This window comes from Oncorhynchus mykiss, chromosome 25 (genome assembly GCF_057628025.1).
Source record: "Oncorhynchus mykiss isolate SJ-2025 chromosome 25, ASM5762802v1, whole genome shotgun sequence".
NCBI lineage: Eukaryota > Metazoa > Chordata > Actinopteri > Salmoniformes > Salmonidae > Oncorhynchus > Oncorhynchus mykiss.
The window spans coordinates 26,891,577-26,918,606 of record NC_143046.1 but is presented as its reverse complement, the minus strand read 5'-3'; the positions used below and the strand labels follow the sequence as shown (position 1 = coordinate 26,918,606).

General features: G+C 42.1%; 1 protein-coding gene across 46 annotated transcripts in view; it reads left to right on the top strand.

Annotated features, from left to right (window-relative positions):
• Positions 1-15,073, top strand: part of LOC110504427 (protocadherin gamma-A11-like) — a 244,201-nt gene extending 229,128 nt beyond the window's left edge. For 23 of the 46 annotated variants that reach the window (XM_090219532.1, XM_090219516.1, XM_090219523.1 and 20 more), the window contains exons 3-4: positions 4,143-4,240; positions 11,447-15,073. In XM_090219532.1, the coding sequence (XP_090075658.1) occupies positions 4,143-4,240; positions 11,447-11,754 (406 nt within the window). In that variant the 3' untranslated portion in view covers positions 11,755-15,073. Of the gene's footprint in view, positions 1-4,142; positions 4,241-11,443 lie in introns of all 46 variants that reach the window. The other 23 variants (XM_090219530.1, XM_090219514.1, XM_090219517.1 and 20 more) reach the window with 1 other exon arrangement.
• The last annotated feature ends 11,957 nt before the right edge of the window (positions 15,074-27,030 follow it).

Below are 27,030 nucleotides of genomic sequence, written 5' to 3'. Positions count from 1 at the left end.
ATTGGTTCCCTCGTGTGTAGTGAGATGCTTCGAGTTTCTTCAATGTCTGTATTTTGTGGAGTTTTACTTCGCTTGGTGTGGTGGTGTAATCAAAGACTGTTGTCCTGTTTTTAGTTCGGTGTAAAATATGTTTTATCCCAAATAGAGATTCCTTTGATGTGTTGAGTTTGCTGCTTTTCCCAGACACACTGACACTCTATGGGGGTTCTTCTGCGCTTTCCCTGGTGGCCAGAAAAGAGGGTTTTGAAACGACTGTGCGATGATGGATGGAACCCAGCTGGCGGAGAACGGGGTTGAACAGGACCTTGTAGAGAAGGACAGGAATAACGCCTACTTCTCTGTAGAAGGATTGGACAGGAGTAACACATAGTTGAAGTGGACAGTAGAGTTGAGGAAGCCGTTTGAAGGCCTCCTCGTAGATAAGAGGGTTATTTCATGCATGGTTACAGTAGCAGCTCTTACTGACCAGTGAGAATGATCCCTCTGAGCATGAATAGTAATCGTCTTAGCCACAGGAAGAGATAGTCCTGACCGCAGGGAGTGATAGTCCTGACCGCAGGAAGTGATAGAGCAAGGAGAGGATAATTAGCGACAAACAAGGCCTCCTCATCTCTCCAATCCACCAAAGGAAACTAATCAAAATGGCCTCCCAGCTGCCTCCACTGACCCCACTTTAACCTTGTCTGGTTCTCATTTGAGATGCTGGCAGTGGTCAAACATGTAAGACTGTCTCACGCTTTGGCACATCAGTACATTTTTGGCAGAAAATTAAATGTGGGTAAAAATTTGGCAGAACATTTTGGCAAGCTGGGTCACCCCACTTGTTTTTACAAAAACATGCTCAATCTCTATCCTCACATGGTTTGATGCCATTCCATTTGCTCCGTTCAAGCCATTATTATGAGCCGTCCTCCCCTCAGCAGCCTCCACTGCTCTCATATGTAACGGTTTTATTGGCATGGGAAACATATGTTAACATTCCCAAAGCAAGTGAAGTAGATAATAAACAAAATCCTATTCCCCCGTTCCATGTACTTTAGTCCAATGGGTTTTTAATTGGCATTCAGTTATTTTTTTAAACTGCAGTCCATGACACGCATTCATCTTATTTTTACTGCTGCTCGTATAAGTCAGGAAGCTGGACCTGAGACCTTTTTAACCCTCGCGTGCCATTCTCTTTCCTCCCTGGGGCTTCAAACAGGGGCACAGCCTTTACCTACAACCAGTGGTGTCATTAGTTACTTGGGAAAGTATTACATTACATATTACATTTACTTGTTACATTTGTGCGTCGTCCCATGGAGTCCCATAGGGCGTCACACAATTGGCCCAGCGTTGTCCCATGGAGTCCCATAGGGTGGCACAAAATTGGCCCAGCGTCGTCCCATGGAGTCCCATAGGGCGGCACACAATTGGCCCAGCGTCGTCCCATGGAGTCCCATAGGGCGGCACACAATTGGCCCAGCGTCGTCCAGGTTTTTGAAAATAAGAAATTGTTCTTGCCTAGTTAAATTTGAAAAAAATCATAAAAAAGCTATATTACTTTACACTAGTTTCATGAACATTTAAAAAAAAATATTGTTTGTTTGACTGTCGGAGGGAGCAAGGCGAACCGCGCACACTCTACCAAAGTCAGACTACTTTCTAACTCGGGTTTAGTCACTAGTTCCTCCTTTCATCTGGGACTCTGCTTCCCTGTGCTAGTCTACAAGTTCTGCACTATATATGGGCTGCTTAATTAGCCATATATACTGTAAGCCAAACATCTGTACAGATTTCCTATCTTTTCATTCAAAATCTGTCAATTCTGGTTATAGACTGCACGTACACGGACCTATAGAGATGTATAGAGGGCACTAGACGGGAAAGCCCTCTATGTTTTACTTTCCTTGTCATGTTTTGTGTTTCTTGTGGACCCCAGGAAGAGTAGCTGCTGCTTCTGCAAAAGCTAATGGGGATCCAAATAAACAAAACAAATATCACAGAAGTGATCAATGGCAAAGGTCAGAGGAGTGCCCTCTATACATTTCTATGGAAAGCAGCTGTCATGGCTTTTCTCCAAATATCCTTTCTTTGCTTGCTAGTGCTGAGCGATTAGTGCTTTTTAAGGTCGGTACGATTTTGATTATTTAAAAAACAAACATGAAATGCACTATGCATTATGTGGGTTGAATGATGTAACAACACAGACTGAAACAATTAAAGTCCCATGACAGTAGTGACTGCCCATTACTACTTATCACTTGTTAACCATCATTTATTCACACTACTTCACTTTAATAAAATACTTCAGTTGTTGTGTATATTACATTAGTTTTATTCGATTACTTTATTACTTATATTATTTATTATTTATATTATTAATTTCAAAGTAAATAAGACATACTTTTATGACTGCTGAACACCAACTATCCATCACTTAGATCATGTATTTTTAGGTAGAGATACTTTGCGAAGCAACTGCTCTCTATCCCTCTCCATCGCGCGTTCTTCTTTCTCTTCTCTCCCTCTGTGTCTGCCCCACACAGTAGTAGGCCCGCAATGGATTATGGTCATGTAATTAATTACCACGTTTTCTGTGCTAAACTATGTAGAATATTGGCCTGTTGGAAACTACAACTTCCAACTACATTGCCCAGTTCGGACTTGATCTGATTTATCTCTAAAGAAACTGTGCATTTAGTTCACAGAAAAAAATTACACGAACAAAATGGAATTCAAATAATTTAATTGACGTCGGTCAATTAGTTGTTTTAAAAAATGAAAAATAACCTACATGTCACAGAATTGCTCAGCACTACCGTTCACTCCAGAACTAAATGAGGAAACAAGTGGAGACCAGATCACGGAAACATGCACCCCGTAGAGATATGATTCTGAAAGTAATGCACGCGTAGCGTTGTTTGACAAAGTAACTGTAAAAAGTCATCTGATTATGTAACCCCCCAATACTGCCCACAACCTCCTGGAGCTAATGAACTACTGCCCACAACCTCCTGGAGCTAATGAACTACTGCCCACAACCTCCTGGAGCTAATGAACTACTGCCCACAACCTCCTGGAGCTAATGAACTACTGCCCACAACCTCCTGGAGCTAATGAACTACTGCCCACAACCTCCTGGAACTAATGAACTACTGCCCACAACCTCCTGGAACTAATGAACTACTGCCCACAACCTCCTGGAGCTAATGAACTACTGCCCACAACCTCCTGGAACTAATGAACTACTGCCCACAACCTCCTGGAACTAATGAACTACTGCCCACAACCTCCTGGAGCTAATGAACTACTGCCCACAACCTCCTGGAGCTAATGAACTACTGCCCACAACCTCCTGGAGCTAATGAACTACTGATTTAGGTCGTCAAACAGCTGCTGAAGAGACTGGTGTGGGTGAAAACCATCAGTCGACTGCTTCGAGGAAATGCCCGTGCCTAATGCCTATAGGACTCTGTGAGATATGGCAGGGTAGGGAAGGTTAGAGAACAGGGACATTGTAAAGCCCAGGCAGTCAGATACAGAACTGAAGAACCCAGAAAACAAACTGCAGAGTATCAGTGGCCTTCTCCGTTAGGTCTTGTGAAACAGGACAGGACTAGCAGAAAACTATTTGACCTAAATGTTTGTTTGTGTGTGTGTGTGTGTGTGTGTGTGTGTGTGTGTGTGTGTGTGTGTGTGTGTGTGTGTAAGAAGGTGAGCGTTCTAGAGAGCAGGTCTACTCCTTCCTTTGTTCCTCTACATGCTGATTACAGACTAAAAAACAACCCTTTGAAGATCAACATTGCCCATATGGAAATGTTCAACGTGTGTGTGTCCGTGTGTTTAGCCAGCTGTTCTTTTTTAATGTGGTGCCATCCGATTTACTACATGGTGCTGTGCTAGTGGACATGCTAGAGAGAGTGAGGATGTACTGAAGTGTGTGCTCATGTGTGCACATGACTGTGTGTGTGTGTACATCATCTTCGGATGTACACGCAGGCTGTGTCTACTCATGATCAGACGCTGTGACTTGACATCATAAACCACCAAACGTCACACCAGGGACCAGCAACACAACAAAACACTCTCAAAAGACTAGAATTCCATAATGGCTGCCAGTTGTTGACGTATGTGTCCTCTGTCTCTCTCTGTCCTTGCAGAGCTGGAGGCCCCCCTGAAATGGCCATGGGAACCGGACCCTGGCCCAACCCCCCCACCGAGGCTGAGCAGCTCCAAGCCCTGATGGCCGCCGCCAACGGTGAGTCCAACACTTCTCCATTCATCTCTCTATCCTTTATTCCAATCCTCTACCACTCTCTATCCCTCTCTTTCCATCACCACATCCCCATCTTCATTTGTTTTTATCCCCCTCTCTCCCTCAATGTGGTGGGGTAAAGGGGAAGGGAGGGAGGGGTCATGGTTTGTTCCTGTTATGTTAGAGGGCATGAAGCCAGACTCATTGATAAAGATGTCCATGACTCATTGTACAGAGAGACAGGCAGACAAACTTCAATAAGAAGTCTTAGCACATAGACTTCTGTCATTGTTTCATTGTTATTTCTACCATTGACACATCAATCCTCCCACGCACACACATATACCCCTCCCTCCAAGACACTGCTCACACACCCCGGATGTGATCTTACGGTTTCCATTAGGAGAATGATAGAATGACTCTGGCTGGATAGTGTGTCTGTCATCACAGTGAGAAAGAGGATACACTCTGTGCAGGTTCAGACAGAGCCAGGGCACAGCTACCAGACAAGTCATATTAACAACTAGAAACAGAGCTACCAGACAAGTCATATTAACAACTAGAAACACAGCTACCAGACGAGTCATATTAACAACAAGAAACAGAGGCTACCAGACAAGTCATATTAACAACTAGAAACACAGCTACCAGACGAGTCATATTAACAACTAGAAACAGAAGTACCAGACGAGTCATATTAACAACTAGAAACAGAGGTCCCAGACGAGTCATAGTAACAACAAGAAACAGAGGCTACCAGACGAGTCATATTAACAACTAGAAACAGAGGTACCAGACGAGTCATGTTAACTAGAAATGGAGGCTACCGGACGAGTCATGTTAACAACTAGAAACACAGCTACCAGACGAGTCATATTAACAACAAGAAACAGAGGCTACCAGACAAGTCATATTGACAACTAGAAACAGAGGTACCAGACGAGTCATATTAACAACTAGAAACAGAGGTACCAGATGAGTCATATTAACAACTAGAAAAAGAGGTACCAGACGAGTCATATTAACAACTAGAAACAGAGGTCCCAGACGAGTCATATTAACAACAAGAAACAGAGGTACCAGACGAATCATTTTAACAACTAGAAACAGAGGTACCAGACGAGTCATATTAACAACTAGAAACAGAGCTACCAGACGAGTCATATTAACAACTAGAAACACAGCTACCAGACGAGTCATATTAACAACTAGAAACACAGCTACCAGACGAGTCATATTAACAACAAGAAACAGAGGTACCAGATGGGTCATATTAACAACAAGAAACAGAGGCTACCAGACGAGTCATATTAACAACTAGAAACAGAGGCTACCAGACGAGTCATATTACAGTGCCTTGCGAAAGTATTCGGCCCCCTTGAACTTTGCGACCTTTTGCCACATTTCAGGCTTCAAACAAAGATATAAAACTGTATTTTTTTGTGAAGAATCAACAACAAGTGGGACACAATCATGAAGTGGAACGACATTTATTGGATATTTCAAACTTTTTTAACAAATCAAAACTGAAAAATTGGGCGTGCAAAATTATTCAGCCCCTTTACTTTCAGTGCAGCAAACTCTCTCCAGAAGTTCAGTGAGGATCTCCGAATGATCCAATGTTGACCTAAATGACTAATGATGATAAATACAATCCACCTGTGTGTAATCAAGTCTCCGTATAAATGCACCTGCACTGTGATAGTCTCAGAGGTCCGTTAAAAGCGCAGAGAGCATCATGAAGAACAAGGAACACACCAGGCAGGTCCGAGATACTGTTGTGAAGAAGTGTAAAGCCGGATTTGGATACAAAAAGATTTCCCAAGCTTTAAACATCCCAAGGAGCACTGTGCAAGCGATAATATTGAAATGGAAGGAGTATCAGACCACTGCAAATCTACCAAGACCTGGCCGTCCCTCTAAACTTTCAGCTCATACAAGGAGAAGACTGATCAGAGATGCAGCCAAGAGGCCCATGATCACTCTGGATGAACTGCAGAGATCTACAGCTGAGGTGGGAGACTCTGTCCATAGGACAACAATCAGTCGTATATTGCACAAATCTGGCCTTTATGGAAGAGTGGCAAGAAGAAAGCCAATTCTTAAAGATATCCATAAAAAGTGTTGTTTAAAGTTTGCCACAAGCCACCTGGGAGACACACCAAACATGTGGCAGAAGGTGCTCTGGTCAGATTAAACCAAAATTGAATTTTTTGGCAACAATGCAAAACGTTATGTTTGGCGTAAAAGCAACACAGCTGAACACACCATCCCCACTGTCAAACATGGTGGTGGCAGCATCATGGTTTGGGCCTGCTTTTCTTCAGCAGGGACAGGGAAGATGGTTAAAATTGATGGGAAGATGGATGGAGCCAAATACAGGACCATTCTGGAAGAATGGGACGGAGATTTGTCTTCCAACAAGACAATGATCCAAAACATAAAGCAAAATCTACAATGGAATGGTTCAAGAATAAACATATCCAGGTGTTAGAATGGCCAAGTCAAAGTCCAGACCTGAATCCAATCGAGAATCTGTGGAAAGAACTGAAAACTGCTGTTCACAAATGCTCTCCATCCAACCTCACTGAGCTCGAGCTGTTTTGCAAGGAGGAATGGGAAAAAAATTCAGTCTCTCGATGTGCAAAACTGATAGAGACATACCCCAAGCGACTTACAGCTGTAATCGCAGCAAAAGGTGGCGCTACAAAGTATTAACTTAAGGGGGCTGAATAATTTTGCACGCCCAATTTTTCAGTTTTTGATTTGTTAAAAAAGTTTGAAATATCCAATAAATGTCATTCCACTTCATGATTGTGTCCCACTTGTTGTTGATTCTTCACAAAAAAATACAGTTTTATATCTTTATGTTTGAAGCCTGAAATGTGGCAAAAGGTCGCAAAGTTCAAGGGGGCCGAATACTTTCGCAAGGCACTGTAACAACTAGAAACAGAGGCTACCAGACGAGTCATATTAACAACAAGAAACAGAGGTACCAGACGAGTCATATTAACAACAAGAAACAGAGGCTACCAGGTGGGTCATATTAACAACTAGAAACAGAGCTACCAGACGAGTCATATTAACAACTAGAAACAGAGGTACCAGACGGGTCATGTTAACAACTAGAAACAGAGGTACCAGACGGGTCATATTAACAACTAGAAACAGAAGTACCAGACAAGTCATATTAACAACTAGAAACAGAGCTACCAGACGAGTCATATTAACAACTAGAAACAGAGGCTACCAGACAAGTCATATTAACAACAAGAAACAGAGGTACGAGACGGGTCATATTAACAACTAGAAAGAGGCTACCAGACGAGTCATGTTAACAACTAGAAACACAGCTACCAGACGAGTCATATTAACAACTAGAAACAGAGCTACCAGACGAGTCATATTAACAACTAGAAACAGAGCTACCAGACGAGTCATATTAACAACTAGAAACAGAGCTACCAGACGAGTCATATTAATAACTAGAAACAGAGGCTACCAGACGGGTCATATTAACAACTAGAAACAGAGGTACCAGATGGGTCATGTTAACAACTAGAAACAGAGGTACCAGACGGGTCATATTAACAACTAGAAACAGAAGTACCAGACAGGTCATATTAACAACTAGAAACAGAGCTACCAGACGAGTCATATTAACAACTAGAAACAGAGGTACCAGACGGGTCATATTAACAACTAGAAACAGAGCTACCAGACGAGTCATATTAACAACAAGAAACAGAGGCTACCAGACGAGTCATATTAACAACTAGAAACAGAGCTACCAGACGAGTCATATTAACAACTAGAAACAGAAGTACCAGACGAGTCATATTAACAACTAGAAACAGAGGTACCAGACGAGTCATATTAACAACTAGAAACAGAGGTACCAGACGAGTCATATTAACAACTAGAAACAGAGGCTACCAGACGAGTCATATTAACAACTAGAAACAGAGCTACCAGACGAGTCATATTAACAACTAGAAACAGAGCTACCAGACGAGTCATATTAACAACTAGAAACAGAGGTCCCAGACGAGTCATATTAACAACTAGAAACAGAGCTACCAGACGAGTCATATTAACAACTAGAAACAGAGGTACCAGACGAGTCATATTAACAACAAGAAACAGAGGTACCAGGCGGGTCATATTTACAACTAGAAACAGAGCTACCAGACAAGTCATATTAACAACAAGAAACAGAGGCTACCAGACGAGTCATATTAACAACTAGAAACAGAGCTACCAGACGAGTCATATTAACAACTAGAAACAGAGCTACCAGACGAGTCATATTAACAACTAGAAACAGAGCTACCAGACGAGTCATATTAACAACTAGAAACAGAGGCTACCAGACGAGTCATATTAACAACTAGAAACAGAGGCTACCAGACGAGTCATGTTAACAACTAGAAACAGAGGTACCAGACGAGTCATATTAACAACTAGAAACAGAGGTCCCAGACGAGTCATATTAACAACTAGAAACAGAGCTACCAGACGAGTCATATTAACAACTAGAAACAGAGGTACCAGACGAGTCATATCAACAACTAGAAACTGAGGTACCAGACGAGTCATATTAACAACTAGAAACAGAGGTACCAGACGAGTCATATTAACAACTAGAAACAGAGCTACCAGACGAGTCATATTAACAACTAGAAACAGAGGCTACCAGACGAGTCATATTAACAACTAGAAACAGAGGTACCAGACGAGTCATATTAACAACTAGAAACAGAGGCTACCAGACGAGTCATATTAACAACTAGAAACAGAGGCTACCAGACGAGTCATATTAACAACTAGAAACAGAAGCTACCAGACGAGTCATATTAACAACAAGAAACAGAGGTCCCAGACGAGTCATATTAACAACTAGAAACTGAGGTACCAGACGAGTCATATTAACAACTAGAAACAGAGGCTACCAGACGAGTCATATTAACAACTAGAAACAGAGGCTACCAGACGAGTCATATTAACAACTAGAAACAGAAGCTACCAGACGAGTCATATTAACAACAAGAAACAGAGGTCCCAGACGAGTCATATTAACAACTAGAAACTGAGGTACCAGACGAGTCATATTAACAACTAGAAACAGAGGCTACCAGACGAGTCATATTAACAACAAGAAACAGAGGTACCAGGCGGGTCATATTTACAACTAGAAACAGAGCTACCAGACAAGTCATATTAACAACAAGAAACAGAGGCTACCAGACGAGTCATATTAACAACTAGAAACAGAGCTACCAGACGAGTCATATTAACAACTAGAAACAGAGCTACCAGACGAGTCATATTAACAACTAGAAACAGAGCTACCAGACGAGTCATATTAACAACTAGAAACAGAGGCTACCAGACGAGTCATATTAACAACTAGAAACAGAGGCTACCAGACGAGTCATGTTAACAACTAGAAACAGAGGTACCAGACGAGTCATATTAACAACTAGAAACAGAGGTCCCAGACGAGTCATATTAACAACTAGAAACAGAGGTACCAGACGAGTCATATTAACAACTAGAAACAGAGCTACCAGACGAGTCATATTAACAACTAGAAACAGAGGCTACCAGACGAGTCATATTAACAACTAGAAACAGAAGTACCAGACGAGTCATATTAACAACTAGAAACAGAGGCTACCAGACGAGTCATATTAACAACTAGAAACAGAGGCTACCAGACGAGTCATATTAACAACTAGAAACAGAAGCTACCAGACGAGTCATATTAACAACAAGAAACAGAGGTCCCAGACGAGTCATATTAACAACTAGAAACTGAGGTACCAGACGAGTCATATTAACAACTAGAAACAGAGGCTACCAGACGAGTCATATTAACAACTAGAAACAGAGGCTACCAGACGAGTCATATTAACAACTAGAAACAGAAGCTACCAGACGAGTCATATTAACAACAAGAAACAGAGGTCCCAGACGAGTCATATTAACAACTAGAAACAGAGGTCCCAGACGAGTCATGTTAACAACTAGAAACGGAGGGTTTAGAATGTTATCAAAGGCAGATGGTGCTTTAGGTAGTGCATTAATAATCAGTTAGGAGATAGCACAGTCAGCTAGGAGATAGCACAGTCAGCTAGGAGATAGCACAGTCAGTTAGGAGATAGCACAGTCAGCTAGGAGATAGCACAGTCAGTTAGGAGATAGCACAGTCAGTTAGGAGATAGCACAGTCAGTTAGGGTAGCAGAAACAGCCTTGTCAAATCAGCTATTGTCCCAGCTTCTTTTATCCGTAGTCTAATTCTACTAGCTTGTGTGGTTGCGTTTGTGTGTGTGAGCATGCGTGCGTGCGTGTAGTGGAGGCAGAGAGCAGGCAACGGGGTCGGGATGTGTGTGTGTCCCTGTAGCTCTGGGCTGGAAGAGAATTATGAGCTAGCAGCTAGGTCACTCACACACATCTCCCTCACTAGCTTTAAGCACCAACTGTCAGAGCAGCTCACAGATTACTGCACCTGTACATAGCCCATCTATAATTTAGCCCAAACAACTACCTCTTTCCCTACTGTATTTTATTTATTTATTTATTTTGCTCCTTTGCACCCCATTATTTTGTTTCTACTTTGCACATTCTCCCATTGCAAATCTACCATTCCAGTGTTTTACTTGCTATATTGTATTTACTTTGCCACCATGGCCTTTTTGCCTTTACCTCCCTTATCTCACCTCATTTGCTCACATCGTATATAGACTTGTTTATACTGTATTATTGGCTGTATGTTTGTTTTACTCCATGTGTAACTCTGTGTTGTTGTATGTGTCGAACTGCTTTGCTTTATCTTGGCCAGGTCGCAATTGTAAATGAGAACTTGTTCTCAACTTGCCTACCTGGTTAAATAAAGGTGAAATGAAATAAAAAATAAAATAAAACATACATTCAGAAATGAACACACACACATGCACACCATGAATTCACAAGTTTCTCCACCTTGACAAAAGGTCTCTGCCTTTATTATTTTAGTCTCTCTCGATTCACTTCATTTCAGTCCAATTAGCTTTGCATAAACACACACGTTTACCAAGCAACACATAGAAGTGATCATTGAAATCCTAACAAACAAGTCATCTCTGCCGTGTCAGAACATCTTGTTAATATGTTCTCTCTCCTCTCTGCTCTCCTCCTCCCCGCTCTGCCCCTCTTCTCCCCAGAAGTGAGCGAAGCGACCGCCACCCTGGGACCAGGCACCATGGGTCTAAGCACCCGTTACAGTCCCCAGTTCACCCTGCAGCACGTGCCCGACTACCGTCAGAACGTCTACATCCCTGGCAGCACGGCCACCCTGACCTCCAATCCCCAGCAGCAGCAGCAGCAACAGCAGATGCTGATGCAGCAGCAGATGGCAGCCCAACAACAGGCCCTGCAGGCCCAGCCCTCCGAGGCCTCGGCTCAGCCTGAACCCCCCAAGGCTGCCCAGACCCCCGCCTCCAAGAAGAAGTCCACCAAGAAAGAGAAGAAGTAGGATGGATGGAAGGACGAACGATGAATGGATAGATATGGAGTATACGATGAGAAGAGAACAACCCAATGAGAAATGAAATTTAACCACAGGAGGCTGCTGAGGGGAGGAATGCTCGTAATGGCCGGAACAGAGCGAATGGAATGGCATCAAAGACATGGAAACCATGTGTTTGATACCATTCCTCTCCAGCCATTACCACAAGCCTGTCCTCCCCAATTAAAGTGCCACCAACCTCCTGTGAATTCAACCCTCGCTCACCCCCACTTTTCCACACAATGCGTTTACTCTAACCATGGTTGGAATTGTATTGGTCACGCTCATATGATAACACAAAATATGGAGATGGTTTGGGAATGTTTGTTTTTGGGCTCTTGAATCTGGAAAGGGTTGAAGGTTTCGAAACCGCATTGACATTTTGTTTTTGTTTTCTTTCTGAAGGCTAGCTAGAAACAGTTGTTTTTGTTTCCTTTCTGAAGGCTAGCTAGAAACAGTTGTTTTTGTTTTCTTTCTGAAGGCTAGCTAGAAACGGTTGTTGTTGTTTTCTTTCTGAAGGCTAGCTAGAAACAGTTGTTTTTGTTTCCTTTCTGAAGGCTAGCTAGAAACAGTTGTTTTTGTTTTCTTTCTGAAGGCTAGCTAGAAACGGTTGTTTTCTTTCTGAAGGCTAGCTAGAAACGGTTGTTGTTGTTTTCTTTCTGAAGGCTAGCTAGAAACAGTTGTTTTTGTTTTCTTTCTGAAGGCTAGCTAGAAACAGTTGTTTTTGTTTTCTTTCTGAAGGCTAGATGGAAACGGTTGTTTTTGTTTCCTTTCTGAAGGCTAGCTAGAAACGGTTGTTTTTGTTTCCTTTCTGAAGGCTAGATGGAAACGGTTGTTTTTGTTTCCTTTCTGAAGGCTAGCTAGAAACGGTTGTTTTTGTTTTCTTTCTGAAGGCTAGCTAGAAACGGTTGTTGTTGTTTTCTTTCTGAAGGCTAGCTAGAAACGGTTGTGTTTGTTTCCTTTCTGAAGGCTAGATGGAAACGGTTGTTTTTGTTTTCTTTCTGAAGGCTAGCTAGAAACGGTTGTTTTCTTTCTGAAGGCTAGCTAGAAACGGTTGTGTTTGTTTCCTTTCTGAAGGCTAGCTAGAAACGGTTGTTTTTGTTTTCTTTCTGAAGGCTAGCTAGAAACGGTTGTTTTCTTTCTGAAGGCTAGCTAGAAACGGTTGTTTTTGTTTTCTTTCTGAAGGCTAGATAGAAACGGTTGTTTTCTTTCTGAAGGCTAGCTAGAAACAGTTGTTTTCATTCTGAAGGCTAGATAGAAACAGTTGTTTTCTTTCTGAAGGCTAGCTAGAAACAGTTGTTTTTGGAAAGCCTGTGTTCTGTTCTACTCAACAGCAAAGTATTAATGGTATTTCCTGGTAAGGAAGACTGGAGTTGGGGGGGGGGGGGGGGGGTCAATGAATTTGGATTCACTTCAGACAACAGATTGAGTGTAAGAAACCTAGCTGGGGTAACAAGGTTCACCCAGTGACGTATTCACAGGTTGATATTTTAACCATGTTCCCTAAGATGTTTCATGTTGGATTTGTAATTGTTTATTTTCCTGAGTTGGAAAGGAGATCAGTGTTGACTATAGTAGATGACTATAGTATAGATTCCTATATAGCAGTTCTAAAACCAATCTGTGCGGCACTCAGTTGAATGTGAAAATCCCGACGTGAGCGTCGAGCCTCCACCGCTATATAGGATCAGCCTCATAGGATCCTACACCACAGCTCTTTGGAACACAAGGGTATCGTGTCCACTGGGAGTATTCTACTCCTCTGCATGTTCCTATAGCTTCAAACCACAGACCTTCTAGAAGATTCAACAATGCATTGCTTAAGTGTTGCAAAGAGGACGACCACCTTAACTCCTCTCCCTTTTTTAGAACACCATAGATGGGCATAGAGACCACCTGCTGTCCCCTTATGCCCCCTCCCCTCACTGGCTATCCCACTTCAACCATGGGAGATGCACTGTTCATACTGTAAAGATGAGCTGTAGGGTAAAAAGCCCTTCAGAGGAGGGCACAAGTAGAGATCTTCAACAAATTGCTGAGAAGTTACACTTCTTAGGTCACTAGGCTCCAGATTGAGTGTTCACCCCTTGCTATGTATCCTGAAGTGCAGATAGTTATATTTCTTGATGTGATAAGACATGTTTTTTGACGACTCAGCAGCATAAGAGTTGTTTAGAAGATACGTAGGAAGTCTTTAGTTTGTCGTCCGTCTGTCAGGCTCCCACCACATGAAGAGGCAGCATGGAGGCAGGGTTCAAGGGGGAGTGGAAAGGGATGGGGTACGACGTCTGGGTTGGTACCATTAGATTGACTGGGAGGGGGACAACGACCTTGGCTCTACTCACTGAATGTACATAGGCAAGGTCCACCCCTAAACTTCCTCGAATGCACTGACCCAGGTTAGAGGTTGACAGAGCCAAGCACATCTCTCCATGTCACAGAGGAGATACCACTTCAGAAGAAGGGAGCGGGGACAGAGTTCGCTAGTTCCATTCCTCGCTGTATCTATCCCCTCAGTGTAAATCCACTCTGGTAAAGCTAACCTCAAGACTCTGCCCTCCACTCCCTGGTCCAGTGAAGGCTCTTCCCCACTGTAAATAAACACTGGTCCTGTCGATGGCATGAGCCAGTTGTTTGTATAGTACGGACCACGTCCAGCATCTCTCCACAAGGCGTGGCTTTACTACTGGAATGTGTTGCATTTGTTTTTCAAGAAAAATATGAAAACCGCTGTGAGAAAAGAAGATCTCTGAAATGTTCTTCTACAGTTTGTGTTGCAATGTAGTAACTACACACCATGAAGGCCAACTAACTAACTCTTCAGTGTAAATAAATAAAGTTGCTAACTTTAGACGATGAGTAAACAGTGACACACATAGACTAGTTAACTTGTGATATGTGTTGCGCATATTTTTGTGTTCATTTTTCACTCTCTCCGTTTTACCGCCCTGTAAAGAAACCAAACAAACAAAAAAGTATATTGAAAAAATGTTTCTATCCTTCTGTAACCTCTTTACGTTTTCTTTCTGTGATTCATATCGCGCATTTGTGCAGGAATGCCTCTCTCTCTCTGTCCATATGAACAAATGATTATAAATATTATATATGTGTGTATGTCCGTCTGCTGCTGAATTAATCCTCTCCCGTGCTGTGGCCTGATATCTTTCTTATGAAACTCTTAACCCCCCCCCCCCTAATCTCTTATTTGTTATGCTAATATTTATATTGCTGTTTTATTTTCCCTTGAACACTGACGTTTCAAATTAAAGGTTCAGAAATCATTAAACCCTTGTTGTCCATCGAGAGTCTTTTCTACCGTGCAGCTTGGTTTGTAAGATGGGAAAAATGTATTTTAGTTAAGGGAACTTTATAAATTGTGTTAATAAAATAGTGCAGAATGATGCAATATTCAAGACAGTCACTAACAACATAATTAGGATCCAACTTAAATTCTACCATAATCATGTATCATGATTATAGATACCCAACTAAGGCATTACAGCACATCAAACAACTAGTAAAGTTGTCCTGGCAACCACAGTGTTCCAGTCTGTTCTGTTGGCCAGGTTTTTTTTTAAAGTGGCAGTAGTTCTGCATCAGTTTGCTCAGCTTTTATCTGTGACCCAGATCCACCAGACTTCATCAGCACCACGCTATCCCATAATCCTCTGCTCCCAGCAGCCTCAACTCACACGCCCGTTTGAAGTGTCCGCTGCGATGTGGAAACAGGGGAAATGGGATGAGGGGAAGGGGGGATGAAAGCAAGATGACAATGTTTCCTCAGCCTCAGTAGAAATGTGACAACTTCTTCCGACAGTCCTCAAAGTGAACGTGGATGCGCATTATGTAATACATAGCCTATCTGAAGACACCTGTTTTTGCTTTAAATTGATCATATTCCAAAGTTTTAAATATGTACAGTATGTATTGCAATCGATGGAACTATACAGAACACTCTATATTATTGAGAGAATGTTGTTAAGCTATTAGGATACACTACACATTTTATTCTAGGTTACACAATCCTATGTAATGGATAAATATCTTTAGAATCACATTGATATAATATAGAATCCATCTTTCATTCCTCTTGACTAACGTCGCTGGGATCCTAGAGGCTAGATTCAATCCGGAACACAGAATATCTGCGTTATAATGTGGTTGAAATTTAAAGGTTATTTCTGATTGAGCCGACTTCCTGCTTCCTGTGACTGTGCAACAGGAAGTGGGGCGATGCCTTGGGACACACACACACACACACACACAACAGAATGGGGGGGATTGTTCTTTTATCATACACTTATCCCATCTTCCCATCTGGCTTCATTAGGCACATTTCCACCAGTCACACTCACACACAAATGTACACAAAGAGGTATACACTCTCACCATACACAGAGTCACATGAACACATGGATCAGGCATGTGCAGCACTGGAAAGAGCATTAGGGGGATCCCAGGCGTAGCCAGGCTAATGGGAACCTTGACAATAGACCGTCTTTGTGTGGTAATAACGTCAGTCAGACATTCTGGACAAAGGACATCACAGATGTCATCATACCCTGAGGGACACACACAACAGACACAGTCTCACACACACCAACAGACACAGTCTCACACACACAACAGACACAGTCTCACACACACCAGACTCACACACCAGACTGACACACACCAGACTCACACACACCAGACAGTCACACACACCAGACACCATCTCACACACCAGACTCACACAACAGACACAGTCTCACACACACCAGACTCACACAACAGACACAGTCTCACACACACCAGACACAGTCTCACACACCAGACTCTCACACACCAGACTCACACACACAACAGACAAAGTCTCACACACACCAGACTCACACACCAGACTCACACACACCAGACAGTCACACACACCAGACTCACACAACAGACACAGTCTCACACACACCAGACACAGTCTCACACACCAGACTCACACAACAGACACAGTCTCACACACACCAGACTCACACAACAGACACAGTCTCACACACACCAGACTCACACAACAGACACAGTCTCACACACACCAGACTCCCACAACAGACACAGTCTCACACACACCAGACTCACACACCAGATGGTCGCACCTACCAGACACCAGACACACCATACATAGATTTCCACACAGAAACAAAACATCTAGGATGCATTGTTGAGACAAAGTTATCAAAAACATCCCTTTCGTTTATATAGAAAGTAAAGGCAGGAAACAACTTCTCCTTTCCTCATCTGAACCATCAGGCCACTGCGGAAGAGCAGGGAAGACAGAGGAGGAAATGAAGGCTCTGGGAAACAGGGATCTGATTTCAGGGGCAGCCATCTGATCCATGTGAGGAAAGCAGGAAGTAATGAGATATGTGTATGGCGGGACAGGAAGTTAATTTCCGTGCCATTTTAAGCTCTTTACTCTGCCATTACAGCTCAGGCCCGTCCAGAGGGGAGGAACCCCCACCTCTACCCAGCACCCCACTCCTGTGTCCGTGTCCGGCAGCTGCCCCACTGACAGAGGATGAAGAGCCACAGTGCTTTTATATAGTAATATAGGTCAACACATGTTGTACTGTAAAATACAGCCCTGGACAGACACAGGATAAAAGACAATGATAAAGTCTGTGTTATGTCTATGTCTGGTAGAGTTGTAGGTCTCTTCAGGGAGCATCAACAGGTGACCTAAAGATAAATTAAAGATGAGATCATGATATCTGTGTAATGATTACTGCAGCAGAGTTCTGGGACTTGTGACAGAACACAGAGTTCTGGGTAATCTCGACTATTGAGGCAATAGCCAGCATAGCAGGACAGGCAGAAAAAGAGGAGAGAGAAAAAGAGAGAAAAAGAGAGAGAGAGAGAGAGAGAGAGAGAGAGAGAGAGAGAGAGATTCCGGCTGGCTTTGGAATGATTCATGAAAAAATGGGGAAAATGGAACATCTGTTTCTGGTGTTGGCTCTCAGATGGGGATGCAGGGGGGCAGTTTAGTGTTGGACCATTCTCTCTATGATGGCGCCATACTTCATGGCGGCCGTCTTGAGTCCCAACTTTTCCATTTTGTGATTATTTTGGCGTGTATCCGCTAACATTTCCTCAAAAACTTTTGAACATCAGATCGGCTTCAACTTTCATTTACATCTGATCTAATCTTCGGGCTACCCAAGAGGAAACGCAAGTTAGAAAGTGACAAGAGATTGAAGTCCTGTTGAGATTAAGGTGAAGGGAAAACTGGCCACCACTTCCCTCCATTCTATTTGTCACTTGATAATAAGATGAATGACCTCCGATCGCCAATTTGCTACCAACGGGACTCTTGTAACTGCAATATTCTCAATATTTTTTAAACATGGCTTTCGGACAAGATACCCTCAATGGATTCTCAATTCAGGACATCGGATTCAGGGAACTGCAGAGGGGGAAGAATATGTCTCTTCATCAACAACAGATGGAATACCTGATGGTCAAGTGCCAACCCTTCTACCTCCCGAGAGTCTTCATCTGTTGTCATGACTGCTGTATATGTTCCACCTCAGGACAACAACAACAACAACAAACTGGCAGTTAATGAAAAGTACAAGGCTATGAACAAGCAGGAATCAAATCAAACATTATTTGTTACATGCGCCAAATACAACAAGTGCAGACCTTACCGTGAAATGCTAGCCCTTAACCAACAGTGCAGTTCAAGAAGAGTTAAGAAAATATTTATCAAAAAAACTAAAGTCAACAATATTAAATGGTAACAATGAAATAACAATAACGAGGCTATGTACAGTTGAAGTCAGAAGTTTACATATACTTAGGTTGGAGCCACTAAAACTCGTTTTTTAACCACTCTACAAATTTCTTGTTAACAAATTATAGTTTTGGCAAGTCGGTTAGGACATCTACTTTATGCATGACAAGTCATTTTTCCAACAATTGTTTACAGACAGATTATTTCACTTGTAATTCACTGTATCACTATTCCAGTGGGTCAGAAGTGTACATACATACACTAAGTTGACTGTGCCTTTAAACAGCTTGGAAAAATCCATACAATTATGTCATGGCTTTAGAAGCTTCTGATAGGCTAATTGACATAATTTGAGTCAACTGGAGGTGTACCTGTGGACGTATTTCAAGGTCTACCTTCAAACTCAGTGCCTCATTGCTTGACATCATGGGAAAATCAAAATAAATCAGCCAAGACCTCAAAATAAAAAGTGTAGACCTCCACAAGTCTGGTTCATCCTTGGGAGCAATTTCCAAACGCCTGAAGGTACCACGTTCATCTGTACAAACAATTGTACGCAAGTATAAACCCCATGGGACCACGTAGCCGTCAAACCGCTCAGGAAAGAGACACGTTCTGTCTCCTAGAGATGAACGTACTTTGGTGTGAAAAGTGCAAATCAATCCCAGAACAACAGCAAAGGACCTTGTGAAGATGCTGGAGGAAACAGGTACAAAAGTATCTACATCGACATAACCTGAAAGGCAGCTCAGCAAGGAAGAAGCCACTGCTCCAAAACCGCCATAAAAAAGTCAGACTAAGGTTTGCAACTGCACATGGGGACAAAGACTGTAATGTTGAGAAATGTCCTCTGGTCTGATGAAACAAAAATAGAAGTGTTTGGCCATAATGACCATCGTTATGTTTGGAGGAAAAAGGGGGAGGCTTGCAAGCCGAAGAACACCATCCCAATTGTGAAGCACGGGGGTGGCAGCATCATATTGTGGGGGTGCTTTGCTGCAGGAGGGACTGGTGCTCTTCACAAAATATATGCCATCATGAGGGAGGAAAATTATGTTGATATATTGAAGAAACATCTCAAGACATCAGTCAGGAAGTTAAAGCTTGGTCGCAAATGGGTCTTCCAAATGGACAACGACCCCAAGCATACTTCCAAATTTGTGGCATAATGGCTTAAGGACAACAAAGTCAAGGTATTGGAGTGGTCATCACAAAGCCCTGACCTCAAGCCTATACAACATTTGTGGGCAGAACTGAAAAATCCTGTGCAAGCAAGGAGGCCTACAAACCTGACTCAGTTACACCAGCTCTGTCAGGAGGAATGGGACAAAATTCACCTAACTTATTGTGGGAAGTTTGTGGAAGGCTACCCGAAAAGTTTGACACAAGTTAAACAATTTAAAGGCAATGCTACCAAATACTAATTGAGTGTATGTAAACTTCTGACCCACTGGGAATGTGATGAAATAAATCACACTCTCTACTATTATTCTGACATCTCACATTCTTTATATAAAGGGGTGATCCTAACTGACCTAAGACAGGGCATTTTTACACATATTAAATGTCAGGAATTGTACAGGTTAGTTGAGGTAATTTGTACATGTAGGTAGGGGTGGTGACTATGCATAGATAATAAACAGCGAGTAGCAGCAGTGTACAAAACAAATGGAGGGGGGGGGGGGGGGGGGGGGTGTAAATAGTCCGGTGGTCATTTGATTAATTGTTCAGCAGTCTTATGGCTTGGGGGTAGAAGCTGTTAAGGAGCCTTTTGGTCCTAGACTTGGCGCTCCGGTACAGCTTGCCGTGCAGTAGCAAAGAAAACAGTCAATGACATGGGTGACTGGAGTCTCTGACAATTTTATGGGATTTCCTCTGATATAGGGTCCTGGATTGGTCCTGGATGGCAGGTGATGTACTGGGCTATAAGCACTATCCTCTGTAGCGCCTTACGGTCAGATGCCAAGCAGTTGTCGTACCAGGCAGTGATGCAACCGGTCAGGATGCTTTCGATGGTGCAGCTGTTGAACTTTTTGAAGATCTGGGGACCCATGCCAAATCTTTTCAGTCTTCTGAGGGGGAAAAGGTTTTCTCATGTCCTCTTCACAACTGTCTTAGTGTGTTTGGAACACGACAGTTCATTGGTGATGTGGAAACCAAGGAACTTGAAACTCTCGACCCGCTCTGCTACAGCCCTGTTGATGTTAATGGGGGCGTGTTCGGCCCACCTTTTCCTGTCGTCAACGATCAGCTCCTTTGTCTTGCTCACATTGAGGGAGAGGTTGCTGTCCTGGCACCACACTGCCAGTCCCCTGACCTCCTCCCTATATGCCGTCTCATCGTTGTCAGTGATCAGGCCTAACACTGTTGTGTCGTCAGCAAACTTAATGATGGTGTTGGTGTCGTGCATGGCCATGCATTCGTGGGTGAGAAGGAAGTACAGGAGCGGACTAAGTATACACCGCTGAGGGGCCCCAGTGTTGAGTATCAGTGTGGCAGACATGTTGTTGCCTACCCTTACCACCTGGGGGTGGACCATCAGAAAGTCCAGGATCCAGTTGCAGAGGGAGGTGTTTAGTCCCAGGGTCCTAAGCTTAGTGATGAGCTTCGTGGGCACTATGGTGTTGAACGCTGAGCAGAAGTCAAGGAACAGCATTCTCACATAGGTGTTCCTTTTATTTATAAGGGCAGTGTGGAGTGCGATTGTGATTGCATCATCCGTGGATCTGCCGGGGCGGTATACGAATTGGAGTGGGTCTAGGGTGTCCGGGAGGATGCTGTTGATGTGAACTATTACCAGCCTTTCAAAGCACTTCATGACTACCTACGTGAGTGCTACAGGGTGGTAATCATTTAGGCAGGTTACTTTTGCTTCCTTGGGCACACAGACTATGGTGGTCTGCTTGAAACATGTAGGTATTACAGACTCGGTCAGGGAGAGCTTGAAAATGTCAGAGAAGACACTTGCCAGTTGGTCTGTGCATGCTTTGTGTACACGTCCTGGTAATCCGTCTGGCCCCGCGGCTTTGTGAATGTTGACCTGTTTAAAGGTCTTGCTCACATCGTCTACCAAGAGCGTTGTCACACAGTCATCCGGAACAGCTGGTGCTCTCGTGCATGCTTCAGTGTTGCTTGCCTCAAAGTGAGCATAAAAGGCATTTCGCTAGTCTGGTAGGCTTGCGTCACTGGGCAGCTCACGTCTGGGTTTCCCTTTGTAGTCCGTAAAAGTTTTCAATCTTAATCCTGTATTGACACTTTGCTTGTTTGATGGTCCGTCTGAGGGCATAGCAGGATTTCTTATAAATGTCCGGATTAGTGTCCCGCTCCTTGAAAGCGGCAACTCTAGCCTTTAGCTTGATGTGGATGTTGCCTGTAATCCATGGCTTCTGGTTGAGATATGTACATACGGTCACTGTGGGGACGACGTCGTCAATGCACTTATTGACTGAGGTGGTATACTCCTCAATGCCATTGGATGAATCCCGGAACATATTTCAGTCTGTGCTAGCAAAACAGTCCTGTAGAGTAGCATCTGCGTCATCTGACCACTTCCATATTGAGCGAGTCACTGGTACTTCCTGCTTTAGTTTTTGCTTGTAAGCAGGAATCAGGAGGATAGAATTATGGTTAGATTTGCCAAACGGAGGTCGGGGGAGAGCTTTGTATGCATCTCTGTGTGTGGAGTAAACATTTCCCCCCCCTATGGTTGTACATGTGACATGCTAGTAAAATTTTGGTAAAACTGATTTAAGTTTGCCTGCATTAAAGTCCCCGGCCACTTGGAGCGTCGCTTCTGGATGAGCATTTTATTGTTTGCTTATGGCCTTATAGAGATGATTGAGTGTGGTCTTAGTGCCAGCATCGGTCTGTGGTGGTAAATAGACGGCTACAAATAATATAGATGAGAACTCTCTTGGTAGATAGTGTGGTCTACAACTTATCATGAGGTACTCTACCGAGGCGAGCAATACATCGATACTTCTTTAATTTTAGACATCGCGCACCAGCTGTTATTGACAAATAGACACACACCCACACCCTTCGTCTTACCAGACGTAGTTTCTCTGTTCTGCCGGTGCATGGAAAATCCCGCCAGCTCTGTATAATCCGTGTCGTCGTTCAGCCACGACTCAGTGAAACATAAGATATTACAGTTGTTAATGTCCCGTTGGTAGCATAATCTTAAATCATAGGTCATTCATTTTATTTTCCAATGGTTGCACATTAGCCAATAAAACGGATGGCAGTGGGAGTTTACTCGCTCGCCTATGAATTCTCAGAAGGCTTTTCTTCACGCAAAGCACGGGGATTTGGGCCTGTTCCCGGGAAGCAATATATCCTTCTCGTCGGACTCGTTAGAGGAAAAAGCTTATTCCAGTTTGAGGTGAGTATCTCTCTTCTGATGTCCAGAAATGATTTTCGGTCATAAGAGATGGTAGCAGCAACATTATGTACAAAATAAGTAAAGAAATATGTGAAAAACAACACTAAAAACTAACAAAATAGCACAGCTGGTTAGGAGCATATAAAACAACAGCCATCCTCTTCGCGCATCTACTCTGGAAACCATGTACACGGAGACTGCTTTTCTTGTTGCTTGCGATTTTAAAATCCGCCTCACTAAGACACTTTGATCAACACATCTCCTTCACCACTAGGGGCGTTAAAGTGTTAGACCACTGTAACACAACCCAAACGCAAGCATACAAGGCCATCTCTTGTCCCCTTTGGCACATTAGATTATGTCTCTATACTCCTGCTTCTTGTTTACTTACAGAAGCTCAAACAGGAAGTATCCGTGACACACTCCGTAGAGAATTGCTCCGCCAAATCAGAGGCTATGTTGCAGGACTGCTTTGCTAGCACTGACTGGAATATGTTTCGGGGCTCCGCCGATAGCGTCGATGAGCTCACCATCTCTGGTCAACACTCGCAAAGCCACAGGACCAGACCATATTCCAGGATGCGTTCTCACAGCATGCGCAGACCAGCTGGCAGGCATCTTCACTGTCACTGTCAATGTAATCCCCACGTCTCAGGTTGACCACCATCACCATCCTGTTCAAAAGAACTCTAAGGCTACCTGCCACAATGACTACAGCCCTGTAGCACTCACATCTGTAATCAGGAAGTGCTTTTATGGCACACATCCCCACCATCATCCTAGACACACTCCAATTAACATACCGCCACAATGCAATTGCACTCCACGCTGCCCTCTCCCACCTGAACAAGAGGAATACATGTGAGAATGCTGTTCATCGACTACAGCTCAGCGCTCAACACCATAGTGCCCTCTCAGCTCGTCACTAATCTCAGGATCCTGGGACTGAACACCTCCTTCTGCAACTGGATCCTGGACTCCGACCGCAAGTGGTGAGGGTAAGGTGTTGAGGGGGGGGGGGGGGGGGGGGGTGAGCACCAGGGGTTGGAGCCCAAATTATTTTCCAATCATTTGATTCAGAACAGAACCATTCTTCTTTTTTGTTTCGGCCGTTCCACTTTTTTTCTATTAGCTGGACATGAAATGACTTCATCAATCAGTGTGGATAGAGAAGCTTGCTATTGAGCGAGCAAGATATATTTGTTTTAGCCTAGGCAGCCGAGGCTATAGTTGTTTACATGCGCAATGGACAACCAAGTGTAGAGCGCTACCAACTATACCATTGAAAAAGTTCATCCATTCTTCTCTAATTAAAATATCTCTGCACCGCCCGCAACCAAGTGGTGCGGACGACCCAGCGCATCGCCGTCCAGGATGTACGTACTACGAAGTGTCTGAGAAAGGCCTGAAGAATTGGCAAAGACTCCAACCACCCAAGACATGGACTGTTCTCCATGCTCCTGTCCGGCAGGCGGTACTGGTGCATCAAGGCTGAGATCAACAGACTCCAAAACAGCTTCTATCCCCTGGTCATAAGCCTGTTAAATGGCTAACAACTAGTGCTCTCCATCTCCGACAGATGATCTATACGGTTTACCTGACTCTATGCTGCTCCACAGGTCTCTACCCACACACAACCTACGCTGCTGCTAAAATTATTATTGATTAGATTAATTACTCAATTACACTGCTGTTCGTTGATTAATGATTTCCATTACCATCTATTTATCCTGTTACTGGTTACTATTACTCCTGTTTACATGTATATATTACCTTTAGTATCTATTTATTATGTTACTGGTTACTATTACTCCTGTCTACATGTATATATTACCATTAGTATCTATTTATCCTGTTACTGGTCACTATTACTCCTGTTTACATGTATATATTACCTTTAGTATCTATTTATCCTGTTACTGGTCACTATTACTCCTGTTTACATGTATATATTACCTTTAGTATCTATTTATCCTGTTACTGGTCACTATTACTCCTGTTTACATGTATATATTACCTTTAGTATCTATTTATCCTGTTACTGGTCACTATTACTCCTGTTTACATGTATATATTACCTTTAGTATCTATTTATCCTGCTACTGGTCACTATTACTCCTGTTTATATGTATATATCACCATTAGTATCTATCTATTTATCCTGTTACTGGTCACTATTACTCCTGTTTACATGTATATATTACCTTTAGTATCTATTTATCCTGTTACTGGTTAATATTACTCCTGTTTACATGTATATATTACCTTTAGTATCTATTTATCCTGTTACTGGTCACTATTACTCCTGTTTACATGTATATATTACCTTTAGTATCTATTTATCCTGTTACTGGTCACTATTACTCCTGTTTACATGTATATATTACCTTTAGTATCTATTTATCCTGTTACTGGTCACTATTACTCCTGTTTACATGTATATATTACCTTTAGTATCTATTTATTTATCCTGTTACTGGTCACTATTACTCCTGTTAACATGTATATATTACCATTAGTATCTATTTATCCTGTTACTGGTCACTATTACTCCTGTTTACATGTATATATTACCATTAGTATCTATTTATCCTGTTACTGGTCACTATTACTCCTGTTTACATGTATATATTACCATTAGTATCTATTTATCCTGTTACTGGTCACTATTACTCCTGTTTACATGTATATATTACCTTTAGTATCTATTTATCCTGTTACTGGTCACTATTACTCCTGTTTACATGTATATATTACCATTACCATCTATTTATCCTGTTACTGGTCACTATTACTCCTGTTTACATGTATATATTACCATTATTATCTATTTATCCTGTTACTGGTCACTATTACTCCTGTTTACATGTATATATTACCATTAGTATCTATTTATCCTGTTACTGGTCACTATTACTCCTGTTTACATGTATATATTACCATTAGTATCTATCTATTTATCCTGTTACTGGTCACTATTACTCCTGTTTATATGTATATATTACCTTTAGTATCTATTTATCCTGTTACTGGTCACTATTACTCCAGTTTACATGTATATATTACCATTAGTATCTATTTATCCTGTTACTGGTCACTATTACTCCTGTTTACATGTATATATTACCTTTAGTATCTATTTATCCTGTTACTGGTCACTATTACTCCTGTTTACATGTATATATTACCTTTAGTATATATTTATCCTGTTACTGGTCACTATTACTCCTGTTTACATGTATATATTACCATTAGTATCTATTTATCCTGTTACTGGTCACTATTACTCCTGTTTACATGTATATATTACCTTTAGTATCTATTTATCCTGTTACTGGTCACTATTACTCCTGTTTACATGTATATATTACCATTACCATCTATTTATCCTGTTACTGGTCACTATTACTCCTGTTTATATGTATATATTACTATTAGTATCTATCTATTTATCCTGTTACTGGTCACTATTACTCCTGTTTACATGTATATATTACTATTAGTATCTATTTATCCTGTTACTGGTCACTATTACTCCTGTTTACATGTATATATTACCATTAGTATCTATTTATCCTGTTACTGGTCACTATTACTCCTGTTTATATGTATATATTACTATTAGTATCTATCTATTTATCCTGTTACTGGTCACTATTACTCCTGTTTACATGTATATATTACTATTAGTATCTATTTATCCTGTTACTGGTCACTATTACTCCTGTTTACATGTATATATTACCATTAGTATCTATCTATTTATCCTGTTACTGGTCACTATTACTCCTGTTTACATGTATATATTACCTTTAGTATCTATTTATCCTGTTACTGGTCACTATTACTCCTGTTTACATGTATATATTACCTTTAGTATCTATTTATCCTGATACTGGTCACTATTACTCCTGTTTACATGTATATATTACCTTTAGTATCTATTTATCCTGTTACTGGTCACTATTACTCCTGTTTACATGTATATATTACCATTAGTATCTATTTATCCTGTTACTGGTCACTATTACTCCTGTTTACATGTATATATTACCTTTAGTATCTATTTATCCTGTTACTGCCCACTATTACTCCT